Source organism: Neophocaena asiaeorientalis, unplaced genomic scaffold (genome assembly GCF_003031525.2).
Source record: "Neophocaena asiaeorientalis asiaeorientalis breed wild unplaced genomic scaffold, Neophocaena_asiaeorientalis_V1.1 scaffold369, whole genome shotgun sequence".
NCBI lineage: Eukaryota > Metazoa > Chordata > Mammalia > Artiodactyla > Phocoenidae > Neophocaena > Neophocaena asiaeorientalis.
This window is the reverse complement of record NW_020175321.1, coordinates 1623308-1641771: the sequence shown is the minus strand read 5'-3', so window position 1 is coordinate 1641771 and position 18464 is coordinate 1623308. Positions and strand designations below refer to the sequence as shown.

Genomic DNA, 18464 nt, shown 5'->3' with positions numbered 1-18464 from the left:
ATCATTTTGCTGGTGGAGGGTTTGAAATACTGTGAAAATTACCAGAATGTGATACAAAGACATGAAGTGAGCAAATGCTGCTGGAATGGCACTGGTAGGCTGATAGACTTGCTTGATGCAGAGTTGCCATAAACCTTCAATTTGTTAAAAAACAAAACAAAACAAAAACATATCTGTGAAGTGCAACGACGTGAAGGGCAATAAAATGAGGTATGCCTGTATCAGGTAAAACCAAAGTTATTTAGCAAATTCCTAAATACCAAAGTGTGAAAATCTAAAACAACACTTACTGGTCTTATTTGGTCCAAAAGAGGCATGCCTTTGCTTTGAACAGCATGAAACTGTAACTGGTTAAATTCTGTGGCAATTCTCTCCAAAATCTGTCCAGTCAGAAGTGGGCTAGTAGAGACAATTAGAGAAATTTAACTCCTAAAGGCTTTAAGTTTCCGAGAGAACACATCACATGATTAGCAATGGTGATGCTTTAGCACCCACTGTGTTTTTCCACAGCCCCGTTACGAGGTAGAAGCTAAAGCATCCTTCGTGCCATCAGCGTTCATAAGTCACATGCACAGCATGTTCTAGGACAGTGGGCAACTACTTCAGTATAAGCCACTGACGCTGCCTGGCCTCAGCCACAGGGTCCAAGCAAGAAGCAGGAGCTGGACCAGGCCACTGTGGGTGTGACGGGCGTTTCCACCTCCTCCCCCAGGCTCTCCTGTCCATGGCCTTCTTCATCTTTAACCTCCCTTCCCTCTCTTGCCCTATCCTATTATTTACACCTGAATCCCCTTCTACTGCTCTGTCTCATTCTCTCTTCCTCTAAAATACCTCCAGTACTTCTAAAATACCAAATACTGCTGTCTCCTTGATAAAATAAAAGCAGCCCTCTAGCGGCAATACATCAAATAAGTCAGAAGAGCTCTACATTTTCATTTACCAAAGAGCTGAAAGAGCAGTCAATCTGTATTCTCTGGGTCCTAGTGAAAGGACATTCATTGTGTGTCTGCCACAAAGTGTAATAAATGCACTTCTTTCCTCTAAAATACATTGCAACGATACCACTCAAAAGGAAGCTAAATAGCAAAAGAAGAAAAATATAAAGGCACTGAAGCATCTGCTGGGCTTCTCGAGGCATCCTATATCTAATGGCGACCTATCAGTGAGTGAGGGGAAAAAATCCACATCACAAGGAAATGAGATGCTATCCGTTTCAGGTCAGTCCTGTACCTGTAGCATTCAAACTAGTTTAGGGCTTCCCTGGTGGCGCAGTGGTTGAGAGTCCACCTGCCGATGCAGGGAACACGGGTTCGTGCCCCGGTCCGGGAGGATCCCACGTGCCGCGAAGCGGCTGGGCCCGTGAGCCATGGCCGCTGAGCCTGCGCGTCCGGAGCCTGTGCTCCGCAACGGGAGAGGCCACAACAGTGAGAGGCCCGCGTACCGCAAAAAAAAAAAAAAACAAAAAAACACAAAAAACTAGTTTAGAGGGAGAGCAATTCCCCTGCAAGACCAACCCAAAAGGTCAATCCCTCTTTCCTGAGTAACCTAGTGTGGATCTATTCATTATAAATTATCTAAACGTTTCTTGGACTAAGAAGCATGCTGTAGTTACCATTCACTTACATTGCCCTGGTTTTCCTTTCTCTACAGCTCAAAGTTGCTGATCTGAATTTTTTAAAAGTACTCAAAGGTGATTCTGAGCAAGAAACAGCATAATATCTATTACATTAAAGATGGAACATTGAGGGACTTCCCTGGCGGTCCAGCAGTTAAGACTCTGCGCTTCCACTGCAGGGGGCCACAGCTCGATCCCTGGTTGGGGAACTGAGATACCACATGCCATGCGGTGCGGCCAAAAAGGAGAAAAAAAAAAAAAAAAAAAAAGATGGAACATCGCAAAGGAATAGTATCATAGAAAAAGACATCAATGAGGAAGGGAGTAGGAACGGACCCAAGTGGAAAGAAAACAGGGAGGCAGGTATGGCGGATGTCGAGTGCGGACCAGTTGGCAGGAGCTTCCAGTGCTGCTGAGGGTGAGAGAGACGCGGAGCAGCTCAAGACAAACGGCTCCACCGGACGGGTCAGAAGGGACGGGTCAGAAAGGACAGCAGCGGAGACGCTGGCCAGCGGAGGTGAGGGCAGGAGCGCGAGGGCGGGGGGCTGAAGGGACAGAGACAGCGAGTGCTGACCACTTGTTTGTACATCTTGACTATGAAAGGAAGTAGAGACCCAGGACAGGAGAATCACTTCCTTTTTGGATGCCGCATTCCTCAATCTATACGACGAGAGATATGGAGCATACTGCCTTTCAGGTGCTCCCAAATCTCACATTCTGATTCCTAAAATTAAGAAGTCCAACACGCTTCATCGTACGGTAAGACTCTGGTATAGGTGCATTCAATTTGGCTTTGGCTGGTTTTGCAGCAGATTATCCAACATTACTCAGGGAAAGATGTTATGGCTGTCCACGTGCCTTTAGGAGAAGCTCGTGTCAGACCCAAATTAGATGTGTGAGGGCCTACGACATGCCGGGTGCAGGCTACCGAGCTGACTGTCAGACAGCCCTGCCAGTGGAGTTACTATTAGCCTTACGCTGCCCAAGACACAGGGAGCTGAGGTTCCATGACTCAGGCTGCCCGGTGGGAGATGCGGCACAAACTTGTGCTCCTCCCATGGCACCATGGTGCTGGTGTGATCCACTCATTTTCTGAGCCACTCATCTACCTGGCTGATTTAGAATTCACACTAGGAAGGTAATAAGACGGTCACAGTGTAACAAAGGAAATGGTCATTTTTTTCTAATTTCACAAGGTTTCTTTCCCGTTTATAAATTTTAACTAAATGTGTCCTATACCGTTTCTTAACGCTACAATGCTAGTGCAAGATACATGAATGGTGATACTCTGGGCATGTCTACATAAACTTATGAGAGATAAAAGCCATTCCATACCTGGAGGACCAAAGGATTTTGCCAGTGCTTACACAAGGCGATCCCAAAGATAAAAATCTTCCACTGAAAGCACACTCCTCTGACTCCCTGTAAGGTGACGTGTTGGGACAGTGGTCCATCACCACGAAGGTTTCAGAGGGATGTACTATAAACTCTACCGTCTCACGCCCTCCACTTTTCATAAGCTACGTTCAAAAACACTGAGCCATACGCTTGGCTTTTCTTCTTTATCAGAAATGCGTTTTAACTAAAAAAAAAAAGTAGCCTGGGTGTAAAGTACTAATTTATGTGATATTTAGTAAAAAATACTTACCTGCTTGCTTCCAGTGCAGATGTTTCTTTAGAATGTTGAGAATTTAAGATTTTTTCAATTTTCTCAACTGATCGAATAACCTGTATAAGCCTCAACACACATATCTATAAAAATAAAAATGAAGCCAAAAAGAAGTTATCATGATGTTTAATCTTAATTATCTTATTTCCCCTTTCTAAATGCAGGGAAATACAAAGCCAAAAGTCAACTTGAAGTGTGTAGAGCGCTCTACAGTTTGAATACTTCTACATAACACTGAATTCCCAAGAATGTAAAACTTAATTTTAGCTGCCCAGAAGAAGCATATTTCAATATTCTATTACAAGTTAATAGTTAAAAAAAGAAAAAAAACTAGACTTTTTTTTGTTTTCTCATTTCCTGCATTTTTATTTCTTCTTTCTTTTCCCCATCTTAAATGAACCCCTCTATAGGCACTACATTTATTTTCTTATGACCCTTTTCTCGTGTTTCAATTTTAGTTTCTGATCATCTTTATCCTATTTACATGTATACGACACAATTATATGCCTAAGCGTCAATTCATTAAAGACATTATTACACAATAAATATTATCAAAGAGGTTGAGGAATATTATAAAAACTCTCATCCTTAAAAGAACAAAAAGAAAGTCATTCGTTAAACGAACAGTTACTAGAACCTACTGTACAGCACAGGGAACTCTACTCGATGCTCTGTGGTGACCTAAATGGGAAGGAAATCGAAAGAAGAGTGGAGATATGTATAACTAATTCACTGCTGCACAGCAGAAACTAACACTACACTGTAAAGCAACTATACTCCAATAAAAATTAATTTAAAAAAAGACAAAAAAAATTAAACAAATAGTTACCGAGCACCTATTGTGCACCAGACGTTCTTCTAGACAGTGAGGACACGGGTGAATAAAACAGGCAGAAATTCCCTGCTCTCACAAAGCTTACAATCTTTTCTAGAAAGGCACTGCATTCTTGAAATCTTTGGACGGAAGCTGACATTTAAAGGAGAATTAAACAGAAGGTTTCAAAATAGGCTTCTCTCCCTTGAGATTTTGAAAAATATGCTAATACATTTAGCAAACACTGACCGAGCACCAGGCTAGCGTCAGAAGTCTCAAATTCTAATCCTAACTCTGCCATTACATCCCTAAAGTCAGATAATGAAATTAAAACACAGGACCAGTAAAATGTAAAAGTAGTGCATGCAGAGGTACAGTTAACAAGTGGAAACAAAAGAAGAAATAAACGTGGCAGAATGAGAGCAACACACTAGTTTTTCAACCTGCAGTAGAACATTGGAAGAGTTGGTCTTAGAAAGCCCACTTACTCCCTAATGTCTAAAATTTTAATATTTTCTTTACAGGGGTGCTGAGAAATTACTTATATGCCTGTCAAACTGTAAAGTGTTTCACGGATACCAGTTATTACTGTTTCTTCTTTTGGAAAAATTGAGGAATGTTAATTTTGTGACCACTTGGGTACATCTAAAATTCTGTCTCACTATTTCAAACAGTTGACATGACATTATAAGCGTAAGTATATATAGATACATAGAAAAAGGCTTTGAGAAAAACCACTTGCATAGTACTGAAAAGTGTGAGAAGACACGAGGGAAGGGCTTTTAGCTGGCATGCAGCATAAGAAATCTAGTTTTCTTTAAAAGTTTTAATGCCGTCATGAGTAAATTAACGCACGAGAAGAATACGCGATTTTCTTCGTCTTTTCCTTCTATTAGTTACCTTAGCACACCTCTCTTATTAACAGGACCTTAATCAGCCCAGGAGTGAGAAGACCTGGGCTCCAGCTCTGCCTCGACCCCTCGCGAACTTTGCTGAACACTGATGCCTAAAAATAAGGAGAGACCCCACACTTCCTCTCTGCCAAGGTACCAAGAGAAATAAATCAGACCACATGTGCGGAAGTGCCGTTAACTCCAAGGTGCTACCATGAAGCCATGTGCAACCTACCTTTTTTTTCCTAATGTCCTCTTGTTTAGACATTCGTTCATCTACTGCCCGAATTCCTTCACTGACAGATGACCTAAGACTCTTTAAAAGAATAAAGAAAACATACAGCAGAAACTGTTTTGTGACATTACGAAACTTACACATTTAATTAAATTCCACAGAACTTAATTTTATCTTCGGGCCAGTATTATGCAGATATTGACAAAAATACATAATATCAGATACAACTGCTGCCGAGGGCACTCATGGTTTGGGGGCAAAATGACCTATAAAGCCAAGGTTATGGAGGATCAACGGCCGAAGGAATAATAATACATGCACCGTCAATGTCGTTCAAGAAATCATCTGAATCAAAGGATAGGAGAGTCTGGCACAGGGGATGGGACTTGAGTCTGACCCTGTGGAAGCTGACGATGGTGGAGAGGAGGTTATCGGAAGACAAAGGTGGGAAGACACAACTGACGGCGCACACTCAGGGTGGGTGAGGCATGCACCCGGGTGCACTGCAGGCTTCATTTTGCAGAGGAGTAGAAATAAACAGGGAGGGGTTGATTTAGGAGGACTTTAGATTCTACACATTTTAGGGAACTAGAGAATCCCGAAGCACTGATATTTCCTGATGAAATGCTGTTTGGGGGATGGTAGGAATCAAGAAGTAAGGAACAGAATGGCCAGGAAAAGCCAGAGGTCATAGGTGGAGAAACTTGTCCAGAAGCTAATAAATTAAGCCAAGTATGAAGAATTGAGGCCAAAATGAAGGTAATGGAAACGATCAGAATTAACTAGATAAATCACAAAAGTTTTATGGAGAGGTGAATTCATTCATTCAATAAACATTATGAAATGTCCATTAAATGTCAGCTACCGTGGTAGCCAGTGAGGCTACAATGATGAATTAGACAGAAACAGTCTTATCCCTCAATGATCGTAGAATCTCAGAGCAGCGTCGTGAGTTGAGGTCAAAAAGGCAGGTGAGGTCTGTGGCTGGTGAGGAGAAAGGTGGCTATAAAGACAGCTGCAGAATAAGGGAGGCGACGTGGTACTGGCAGGTGGCAGGGCAGGACTAGAGCCCGGAGGCGTGAGAGCAGCCCAGGAAGTTCAAAGCACAGGTCAGCAGAGCGGAGAGAGCGCACAGAGAAGAGTGGGAGGTTACCACAGGCTGAGGCCCAGGAGACGTCAGCCACGAGGCTGGGAGGTGAGGGAGCACCGAGGAGGAGGCAGGAGAGCCACGCAGAAGCTGCCGCGCAGCCCAGCAGCGGGCCACAAACCCCTTTCCTTCCACTCCAAGGAAAAGCACTGTAATGAGCTTTTGTAAAATTCAAAGACATACACTTTCAAACACATCTGCTAGTTCAAGGCACAGCTCAACACTTATCTCTCTTATGAAGTCTTTCCCGCCTACCCCTCCTCGGGACTTCTCAGCTCTGACACTCCCATTACCCTGCATTTCCTTCAGTTCTATCCAGGCAGGGCCTCTTTACCTACGTTACCTACTGAGAGCTTCGCACGTGCCAGGCGCTGTCTCGGGGGCAAGGTGCGTGAGGCCACTTGGTCTGGCGTGGTCCAGTGGTGACACACACAGGAAGCGATGGTGCAGTGCATCACAACTAAGGGACAATGGAGGTCGGGGTGCCTAGCACAGACGAGCGGGTGAGGGGAGGGCAGGCCACACGGTCTCCTGTCAGAGGTGATGCCAAAACTCCCGCTCCACTGTCCATCCAGATGGGGTCCCTGTCCTCAAGGCTTACAGGCAGACACTCCCATTCCCACGGGAGAGAGTTTCTCCCAGAAACTAGGCGTTACACGCTATTTATATTATCCTTCAGTTACATACAGGGGTTAAACAGCTTTTGTAGACTGGTCCAGGAACCTAACCACATGTAAAACACTGTCGGGGAAAACACTTGTAAAATTACAAATTTTAAACTATACGTCAGCCAGTTCTAAGTTGGAGACCACTTACAGATGGGGGAGGTGGTATTAACAAGTTAAATTTTGAAATACCCTTCTTTTCCGCCCTGACATTTAAAAGTGTCTACTCTTTGACGATCTGTCGTCTTCAAACCAAACACGTTTTTAGTCTGTGATATCACATGCAAAAAGTAGAGAATCATTTTCACCAGTTTTGAAGGTGAGTACTATAATCACGGACCATTAAACCACCACCACAACAACCTAACACATTAAAGGAGTTCTTATTGGAGAAGGCAAACGAGCGTAACGTGCTTTATACATATAGACTGTTTACCGGCACCTGGGGACTTACCAGAACCTCTTCCCGTAACTGTCCCAAAGGCACAGAAAGCTGGCTGAGGGCTCTGTCCATGCCAACCTAAAGGCAAAATCATGTTGGCACAAGCACGTCAGAGTCAGGAGTGACAGTGAAGCTTCTGTTTAACGAACAAAGCTGTACTAGACTTAGGTTATTCTTTCCGTACAATCACATATTGCTAATAACTAGATAAATAACAGAAATGCTATCTTACCACAAATATTGCTTACAGAAAGTGAAAAAATCTGTTGATATACATGAAACTATGCAAATAGGGAAAGTCGTAATAAATCAAAGATTCCTCGTGTACAGTTTGCCTCTGGATGAAATTTTAAATGAATTAAAAAAACTTTAACAGGAAAAATAGCTATCTCTGTACTTATGATGTTCAGCCAGCTGATGTGAAAGTCTGATGAGCTATATCTCTCCTAAGTATTATTAGAGCCTTTGAGAAAAATACAAATTAAACAGAATGGAAATAAAATTTTCAGGGTTTCTAATCCTACTGGAACATTTATCTTACTGGTGTACTTCCCAAAAGCAAACACAGCTCGTTATTCTTAACGCTTCCTGAAATTCCCATGGAGATGGCGACTTTCTATACTTCTTTGGATAAACAGATTTAACAACCAAATAAAGTATGAACAAGAAGACTTTTCCAAGTATTAAAACTCAAGCATTTCTAAACAACTTTTCCAAGTAACTGATGCGCTTCTCACAAACCATTCCTATGTTTTTATAAAACCAGGCCACCTGAAGGTCAATATTGGCCAATGTTTCCTCAACCTATGTCTGGCTAGCACAGTACCTGAAAGTAAATTAAGCACTTCCTTAGGAATAGTTGGTATCTGCTCTAGCAAATTAGTCTAAACCAGTGAGATTTCATGGTAATCACTTAGCAACTAACAAAAACAACCACTCCTGAGATTGTTATCCTTTACTTTTCACTACTTCTTAATAAGTCATTCAAAATATAATCAAACTAACTCAAAACAAAAAATGTGTATCAAGAAAGTTTAGTTCTTTTATTAATAAGATTAGTAATCTCTCCAAGTTTCCGGGGGAAAAATCAACTAAAAGGTTTCTAAAAACACTCAGCACTTTTAAGAATAAACATGAGTGAGAAAGAGAGTGTGTAGTACGTATGTAAATACACTGACTGGTAGGAACTCTGGATTTAAAGTTTACCAGGTTCGTTGACAGGTTGACGAAGTCTGCATAGTCCTTGTTGATGAGCTCGACCATGGCCGTTTTAAGCAGCTTATAGTAGAGCTCCAGGTCATCTCTCAGTGCTTCCAGCTGGACCCGCTTCCGACAGTCGGACACAAAGTGATCGACATCGAAGTCTTCCTGAAAATAAAAGCAGAAAAAAGAATTACTGCAACGATATCACATTTTACACACAGAAATAAAAGGAGAGAAAGAATAAGAGATAAACGCCATTCTACTCATTTGAAAGGCTACTGCCGTTGGGAGAAAGTCCTTTTAAGTACACGTGACATAAAGGTGCTTGTGCACTATCAAGGCGCCAAGCGGGTGGCCCCTGACCAAGAGCATTCTCTCCTGCTGCCTACATTCTACAAGGGATTTAGTTTTTTTTAACTACACACGTTAAATAGGCTCCTCACAAAACAGAAATTGCTCCTTTTCCCTTAGCTTTAAAAGTAACAAATGTTCACTGTGAAACTTTCAACCAGCAAAGAAATACAGCCATCCCGCAGCATCCATGGGGGCCTGGTTCCAGGATCCCCTAGGACACCAAAATCTGGGGATGCCCAAGTCCCTAATATAAAATGGCGCAGTATTTGCGTATACTTTAAGTCATCTCTAGATTACATCATACCTAGTAAGATGCAAATGTTATGCAGATAATTGTAAATACAATGTTAACACTATGTAAATAGTTGCCAATTCAGCAAATTCAAGTTTTGCGTTTTGAAACTTTCTGGAATTTTTTTTCCCAAATATCTCTGATGGATGGTTGGTTGAATCCACAGATGTGGAACCCGAGGAGGAGGGTGGGCTATAATGACACAAAAGACAGAGAGTAAAAAAAAGCACTCAGTCCTGATGCCCTACAGACAGGCACTATGGATGTCTTTCTATTTAACTTCGTGATTCACAGCCTTCCGGACTCTTTTTGATTTCTCTTTAAAATATAAATTATACTTTAAGTTGAGATACAGCTGACATATAACATTAGATGGCTTTTAGGTACACAACACAATCCCACGTTTGTATCTATTATAACATGACCACCACAGTAAGTCCAGTTAAAACCCATCACACACCGTTACACACTTCCTTTTCCTGCTATGAGAACTTGTAAGATTACAAAGTGAAGAAAGCTAATCTGGAAAGGGTATATCCTACAGGATTCCAACTATATGGCATTCTGGAAAAGGCAAGACTATGGACGCAGTAAAAAGATGAGCGGGCTGCCTGGGGTCGGAGGGAGAAAAGGATGGACAGGCAGAGCACAGAGGGCCTTTAGGGCTATTACATGCAACACTGTGGCTGTACATACAGGTCACTATCCATTTGCCAAAACTCACAGCATGTACACCACCAGGAACGAATCTTAACGTAAATGATGCACTTTGGGCGATAATAACTGTACCAGCCCTCCACTGCCGAGGACTCGTCGCTGTTGCCGCTTATCGTAGTTGTCATCGTTTAATGACTTTTCTAAACAGACTGATAAAAAAAAGGTTCACTCCCTTCAACTTTCAAATATACAACACGGTATTAACTACAGTCACCGTGCTGTACACCGCATGCCCAGGCTTACTTACCTGATTAACTGCAGGTTTGTACCATCTGACCCCCTTCGCCCATTCTGCCCACTCCCCACCGGCTGCCTCTGGTAACCACCCATGTGAACAGTACCTGTGGGTCCATTTTTTCTTGCTTTGCTTTTTAGATCCCACACACAAGTGAGACCACGATCATCCTTTCTCTAACTTATGTCACTGAGCACTAATGCCCTCAAGGTCCATCCACCTTGCCACCACAGAGGGCAAGAGTTCTTTCTTTTTCGTGGCTGAATAACATCCCAGTGTGTGGTGTGTGTATCACAGTTTCTTTATCCATTCATCCATCCATGGACACGTAGGCTGCTTCCACGTCTTGACTATTGCAAATAATACTGCAATGAACACTGGGGACCTACAAACGTAAACCTCACTGGCCACCAGAGCCAGGTGACCTAAGAGGTGTCCCCAGGCAGCAGCTGCAAAAATCAGGGCGCCAGACCAAGTACACACGTTCCTTTCCAGGAGATACTGTTGAGTGGAGCAAGGAGAGAGAGAGCACAGGTGGCCCCGCCGGCCTCCAAGCCCCCAGACGTGGGCGAAGTTAGAAGCCTGCCCCTCAGGCCGATGCTTTGAGATAAACAAGCCTTTTTCACAGCAAGTCTGGGCCCTTTTCAGTTGCTGTGTCTGTGTCAGGCCCTGGGGAGGGTAAGTTCATGCTGCCCCTTCAAAAACTGTTTCTCAGGTCACTGTAGCCTCATGGGTCTTCCAGATGCCAGCTCCATTGACTTTCAAAGCTAGATGTCTTGGGGGCTCATCTCCCAGATGCAAGTCTTGAAAGTAGGGGTGCCAGGGGTGGGGTTCACACCCTTCGCTCCTCGGGGAGCAGCCTGGGATGGGAGTTCCCCCTGATTGTGGGTCACCACACTGGCGGAGGGGTGTATGGTGAGACTGTGTCTCAGCCTCTCCTACCCACTTTGATGTGGGTTTTTGCTTGTTTGCCAGATGTGCAGGAGATGCTCAGCTAGTTTTGGGGGGTTTTCTCAGAGGAAATTGTTCCATTAAGTAGCTGTCGATTTCGTGTGTCCATGCGAGGAGGTGAGTTCAGGATCCTCCTACGTCAGCATCTTCAACGAAACCCCAGACCTCTTCCTGTGTTCTCACACACACACACACACACACACAATCTTCATAAACCTTTTCTAAGCTACTTTTCCCCATGTAAAAATATAACCTCAATGTCTTTTCATAATGCATATAAATCTGTACTGACATTTTATATGGACGTTGAGTATTCCACAGAACAGATGTTCAGAAGCTTTCTTTTTGGGGAGGGTAAGTTCATGCTGCCCCTTCAAAAACTGTTTCTCAGGTCACTGTAGCCTCATGGGTCTTCCAGATGCCAGCTCCATTGACTTTCAAAGCTAGATGTCTTGGGGGCTCATCTCCCAGATGCAAGTCTTGAAAGTAGGGGTGCCAGGGGTGGGGTTCACACCCTTCGCTCCTCGGGGAGCAGCCTGGGATGGGAGTTCCCCCTGATTGTGGGTCACCACACTGGCGGAGGGGTGTATGGTGAGACTGTGTCTCAGCCTCTCCTACCCACTTTGATGTGGGTTTTTGCTTGTTTGCCAGATGTGCAGGAGATGCTCAGCTAGTTTTGGGGGGTTTTCTCAGAGGAAATTGTTCCATTAAGTAGCTGTCGATTTCGTGTGTCCATGCGAGGAGGTGAGTTCAGGATCCTCCTACGTCAGCATCTTCAACGAAACCCGAGACCTCTTCCTGTGTTCTCACACACACACACACACAATCTTAATAAACCTTTTCTAAGCTACTTTTCCCCATGTAAAAATATAACCTCAATGTCTTTTCATAATGCATATAAATCTGTACTGACATTTTATATGGACGTTGAGTATTCCACAGAACAGATGTTCAGAAGCTTTCAAAACCAACTTCCAAGTACTGGTCTCACAGGTTCGCCATGCCACCTCCCTTTATAACATTTTTTTCTTCCTTTTTTTTTTTTTTTTGCGGTACGCGGGCCCCTCACTGCTGTGGTCTCTCCAGACGCACAGGCTCAGCAGCCACGGCCCACGGACCCAGCCGCTCCGCGGCACATGGGATCCTCCTGGACCGGGGCATGAACCCATGTCCCCTGCATTAGCAGGCAGACTCTCAATCACTGCGCCACCAGGGAAGCCCCAGAATCTTTCAAAACCAACTTCCAAGTACTGGTCTCACAGGTTCGCCATGCCACCTCCCTTTATAACATTCTGATGCCCCTGGGAGGCAGACATGCATACGGCCAGCAGGTTACTGTCTATTGTACCTATGACTCTGCTACTAGCTGAGCTGTTTAGTCACCAAGAATCAGATGTGATGATTCCCGAACTTGTTAAGGTCACTTGTACTTATCATCAAAATTACAAAATTTTATTAAACATTATATAAACCAACAAAATGTAAGTGCAAGAAGACAACTGTTTCCATGAAAACTATGATGCTCTGTGAAGACCCGATACTGAGAAATTGACAAGACAATTTTTACTCAATTATCTATCACATGACCATGAACCAGGTAGGGCAGCGGGAAGGGGGGTCATACAAATCTTGGAGGATCCTATATCAGATTCTTTGCAGATGCCTTAGGGTTCTCATCCGACTTAAAGGACAATCTAGAAATCGAATCAGCAGACAAATTTTCAGAGAAAAGAGCCTGGTACCACATCAATGGAGAATAAATGTACACACGTATGACTGAAAATAAAACATTAAGGACTCGGGCTTCCCGGGTGGCGCAGTGGTTGGGAGTCCGCCTGCCGATGCAGGGGACACGGGTTCGTGCCCCGGTCCGGGAAGATCCCACATGCCGCGGAGCGGCTGGTCCCGTGAGCCATGGCCGCTGAGCCTGTGCGTCCAGAGCCTGTGCTCTGCAATGGGAGAGGCCACAACAGTGAGAGGCCCGCATACAGAAAAAAAAACAACAAAACAAAAAAAAACAAAAAAAACAAAAAAACAAAACAAAACAAAACAAAAACGTTAAGGACTCAAGCACCATCCCTTGAGTACTTTTAAAAACTGACTTTCTTAATCACCCAAACACCTGCTCTGATAGTGTCAGATAAGAGGATTTCTTACCAAACTGCAATTTCACAGCCACTTAGTGAAAACCATCTGCTTCTTTACCTAGAGCCAGAATTAGCCTAGACATTTTGCTGCTTGAGACGACCCCAGGTAACACCTTACATCCATAGTTACACAGCAATCGCAGCAAGAACGTGTGGGCAGGCCTCAGCCTGACATCCTGGCCTTGCTATTAACCAGCTGTATGACTGTGCAGAGCACTCTGCTTGCCTGAGTACATCATCTTTGAAGGTATGAACTTCAGATGGATGAAGTTCAGGTATGAACTTCATGGTGACATTCTAAATCATATAACTCAACTCTCACAAACAAATGCTATTAGGCAATATTAGCGCTCAACTTGCCGATTATATATTTGTTCTTAGATAAACAAGCGTTGCATTGCACGAGACTAAATACTTAGAACATCTGTGAATATTGAATTAGGCAGCTTTTGCTATGACAGCAAACAACCCCAAACTCAGTGGTATGTAACAACTGCCACATTTCATTCATCAGGAATAGTTTTACTTTACACTGTAGATTTCCTAAACATTTAAAAAGAAAGAACTTAAAACCCATACATTTATAGTCAACTGATTTCTTACAAGGGCGCCAAGACCATTCAATGGGGAAAGAAGAGTCTCTTCAACAACTGACGTTAAGACAAGAGAATATCTACACGGAAGAGAATGAATGTGGACACCAACCTCACACCATAAACGAAAATTTAAGTCAAGATAGATCAAAAGACTTCAATAGAAGAGCTAAAACTATAAAACTTAGAAGAAAACAGGTGAAAGTCCGTGTGACCTTGAATTAGGCAGTCATTTCTTAGATATGACACAAAAAGCATCAAGATGATAGAAAAATTGAACGCGATCAAAATAAAAACTTTTATGTGTCAAAAGACACTATTAAAAAAGTGAAAAGACAACCCACTGAATGGTGGAAAATATCTGCAAGTCATATATGTGATGAGGGTCTAATATCCAGAATATACAAAAACTCTTACAACTCAACAATAAAAAGACAAATAACCCAATTAAAAAATGAGCGAAGGAGCTGAACAGACACTTCTCCAAAGAAGACACACAAATGGCCAAAAAGCGCGGAAGGAAGTAACAACAACTGGAGCATTTGGCTGTAATGTGGAAGAGTGTGACAGGACAGACTAGAGGCAGGAGGGTCAAGGGGAAGAGACTAAAGCAAGAGTGTTTGAAAGCCAGTGGGGAGAGTGCAGGAGGGCCTGGGCTCCAAGCATGGGCGGAAGGAAGGAAGGACGGAAAACCCCTCTACGTAACAGGCGAGGAGGAGAAAGAGAACGGGCACAAATACAAGAACGAGCCGTCATCGTCAGCAAGATGAAGGAGTTCCCATTCGATGACACTATTTTTGCTATAAAACAGGAAGCGAAGTCGTACGCTGGGCTAGAAGGGGAAAGCTACTATTCCAACAGCACTCCTAGGTAAAGGGATCTAATTTATCTTTGTTAGTAGGCCGCTTTCTCTTCCTGCTACCAAGATCTTAGGTCCTATTTCATCTGATAGCTGGCTATCAACGCGCGCTAAAGATTTCTGCAAGGTGACGAAGCTAACGGTATGATGTCATCACCACCTCTGCCCCAAGTGATTCTTCCATCTGCCACTCCTGTCTTTTGATCACCTCCATCTTCCACAAATCTGTCCCCTCCTCTTTCTCATTAGATCTCACAAGGACCACTGAAATAACTTTTTAGTAGCCTCTTTTTTTTTTCCTGTGTTCAGAAAGGTAGTTTGCTATTTATTAAGAATTTATTAAATACTTTCCTAAAGGTCTGAGATACCACTAAGACACTGAGTTAGGACTGAAACACATGTGCAAGAACGGTCCGTATCAAAATATTAGCTCATCAGTTCAAATCCAACACAATTTTCCCTTGAGCTGGAATCCGATATTAACCTGAAGTAACCAGTGGCACAGCGCCCTCTAATGCTGCTCCAATGCAACAGACATGCCCATGTAATCTGCTTTAAACGTGACCGCAGCTCAGCTGCCCTCCTACCTTTCCCGTCTCACTCCTGGCCAGCCTTCCAGCCTCTCGACTAGGTCCAGTTTCTCAGCACACACGGTGGTCTTCCTGTGACCATACTCAACAGCCCAAACCATATCTTATGTACCCTTGTACTATCCCGTCTAGATTGCTGGGTGACACAAAGCAGGTGATCAATGAATGACTGTTTATTAAGTGAGCAACTGCTACCACTGTCCTAACAGGCCCTCGTCACGTATGGCAGACTAATGACACAGTTTCCAACCCAACGACTGGATTTCAAGTAATCTCAACTCTCCTAATGCAAATAGGACATTCCCTAACTTTCCCACAGGAACAAATTACAAAATGTGCTGAATGAGACACAGAGGTAGAAATATAACCCCGACAGCAAGCTCTCCACCCACCATTTCTGCCATGGAACTAAAACTTATAAAACGTCTCTCTGAAGGAAACACAAATCGCAAATAACCTTTATCTCCAGGTCTCACCTAGAAAATCAAAAACATTTAACACAGGATAGCTGTCCTAGGTATTTTTCTTCTACACGTGAAGTGGTCACATTTATCAGCACTACAAATTGCAGGGCACATTCAGAGGCTTAGGAGCCATGGAAGAATATGGCCATTCCAGCCACCTTCCCAGTTTGCCCTCTCCTTACTGCAGGTTCTACTTTAGAACTTATATTTTGAGCTTTCTGCTTTCTGCAGCTGCTCTTGCCAAAGGCATTCTGCCATCTCAGAGCAAGAAACATGGTGGGGCTAGCAGGTCCGAAAGAATGCTGGTACTGAGCCTGAAGGAAGCCTTGAAGAAGGCAAAAGTTGGACAAGTTAAGTTTTCTGTATTCTGAGACTCCTGAAATCAGAAGTCAGAACAAAGCCCCTGATCTCTGCTTGTGCCTTTTCTTCTTCTAGTGCGCCTCTTCTCATCATGGTCTTTCTTTCTACCCTCGCTCCAGGGCAGCTCTCAGCCAGGGGGTGGAACAAAGCGTTCCTGGATCAGCAAGTTCACTCCTCGGTCCCTTTCACACATCCCTGACAAGTTACGCTCTTCCTTGCCGTGGTTTAGCAGAAACACCACTGTACGAGAACAAGAGTACATCATTCCTGGGTCTAGACAGCCCCGCATACTAAAAATGATATGGCCACACTGGAGAGAATCCAGATGGAAATACCGTTTTTTACCACATTAAAAAAAATTTTTTTATTGGAGTATAGTTGACTTACAAGGTTGTGTTAGTTTCAGGTGTACAGCAAAGTGACTCAGTTATACTTATATCCACTCTTTTTTGGATTCTTTTCCCATATAGTTTATTACATAATACTGAGTAGAGTTCCCTGTGCTATACAGAAGGTCCTTATTAGTTACCTATTTTATACACAGTAGTGAGTATATGTCAATCCCAATCTCCCTTCTTATCACTTCCCCGGCACGTTTCCCCTTTGGTAACCTAAGTATGCTTTTAAGATCTGTGAGTCTGTTTCTGTTTTGTAAATAAGTTCATTTGTATCATTTTTAAAAATTAGATTCCACATATAAGTGATATCATATGGTATTTGTGTTTCTCTGTCTGACTTACTTTACTTAGTATGATCATCTCTAGGTCCATCCATGTTGCTGCAAATGGCGTTATTTCGTCTTTTTTTAGGAACAGTATAGAGATGCCTTAAAAAGCGAAATATAGAACTACTATATGATTCAGCAATCCCACTCCTGGGCATATATCTGAAGAAAACCATAATTTGAAAAGTTATGTGCACCCCAGTGTTCACTGCAGCACTATTTACAATAGCCAGGACACGGAAGCAACGTAAATGTCCATCAATACAGGAATGGATAAAGAAAGTGTGGTACATATATACAATGGATTATTACTCAGCCATAAAGAAAACAGATATAAATACTTTTTAAAACCAGAGATGTGATCTGACTGCAAATATCAAAAAGAGAGAGAGAGTGATGAACCTAAAATAAGAAAAAACATAGTATGACTTAAAGTCATCAAAAAAGAACAGTAAGGGATTTACACTCACTTCCTTAAAAGTTTAGCGTCTACTGAGCCAAAACGTTTACCTTTTTAACACTGAAAAGAGCCACTTAGTGGTATCAAAACCCCCAATCCTTAGATATAAAACATAAATATGTTTCTTGGTAGTTTAAGTACAGACCGAGAGGGTTACACCAAATAGGTATGCAAAGTTCCTCCTAGCTCTGATTCAAATCTTGGGTATTTTCAAGGCTGTGCCTGATGAACCTTTATTATCCATAAAATGTTTTCGGTTTATATTGCTATTCTGTTTATGTAAGTTTATGTCCTACAATGACATGCAGACCAACTTCGAGGTCACCTTATAAAGAGCAGTAGGGCAAACTTTAGAAAAGGAGAATAGCTTGCTTTGTTGTATCGCAACAAAGTGAGAAGATTCTCATCTTTTAAATATCTCATTCAGAAGCTTTTGGTGAACGTTAAGGAAAATCTTTCGATTTAGTGCCTTTTCCCCCCACCTGATCCCTCGGTATGGACGTGAGTTCAGAGATTTGGTCAATGCATTAGTACTGAGCTTCTAGGTGCAAGGCGCTGGTCAACAAGCTTCTGTCTGGCCAGGGGACTGGCAATCCTACTGCACTGCATGCTAACGGGGTCGGGTAATAACAGGAGCTTATTATACTTAGCTCAAAACCACTGGCACACAACTTCGAGGCCTTTTCGCTCACTACGCACGATTTCACAGTGGTGCTTTCTCCAGGGTGCCCCGGCCACACCTGAGGCCAAGAGACCCACTGCGAGGAGCAGCGAGGTCCCGCCGGGGGCCGGTCCGGAACGGGCGCGGCCCGAGGAGGCCCCGGAGAGAAAGGAGGGCAGGCCCCCCGCCGCCGGCTCGGGAAGCGGAGCCCCAGCGCGCACCTTCATGAACTCGTCCTTGTCGAAGCAGAGCGTGTCCGGCCCCTTAGGTAGGTTCATCCTACTTTTCTCCATCCCGCCGGCCGCCGCCGCCTCTCAGCGCCGAGACCCGGACGAGGCGAGGGAGCAGGACGCTGAGCGCACGGACTCGGCGGC

General features: G+C 43.5%; 1 protein-coding gene across 2 annotated transcripts in view; it reads right to left on the bottom strand.

Annotated features, from left to right (window-relative positions):
• COG2 (component of oligomeric golgi complex 2) overlaps positions 1 to 18464 on the bottom strand; it is a 42581-nt gene extending 24117 nt beyond the window's left edge. For both annotated transcript variants that reach the window (XM_024765592.1, XM_024765593.1), the window contains exons 1-6: positions 18312 to 18464; positions 8687 to 8848; positions 7493 to 7558; positions 5227 to 5307; positions 3264 to 3367; positions 291 to 399 (exon numbers count right to left, since the gene is read on the bottom strand). In XM_024765592.1, coding sequence (XP_024621360.1) covers positions 291 to 399; positions 3264 to 3367; positions 5227 to 5307; positions 7493 to 7558; positions 8687 to 8848; positions 18312 to 18383 — 594 coding nt within the window. In that variant the 5' untranslated portion in view covers positions 18384 to 18464. The remainder of the gene's footprint in view (positions 1 to 290; positions 400 to 3263; positions 3368 to 5226; positions 5308 to 7492; positions 7559 to 8686; positions 8849 to 18311) is intronic.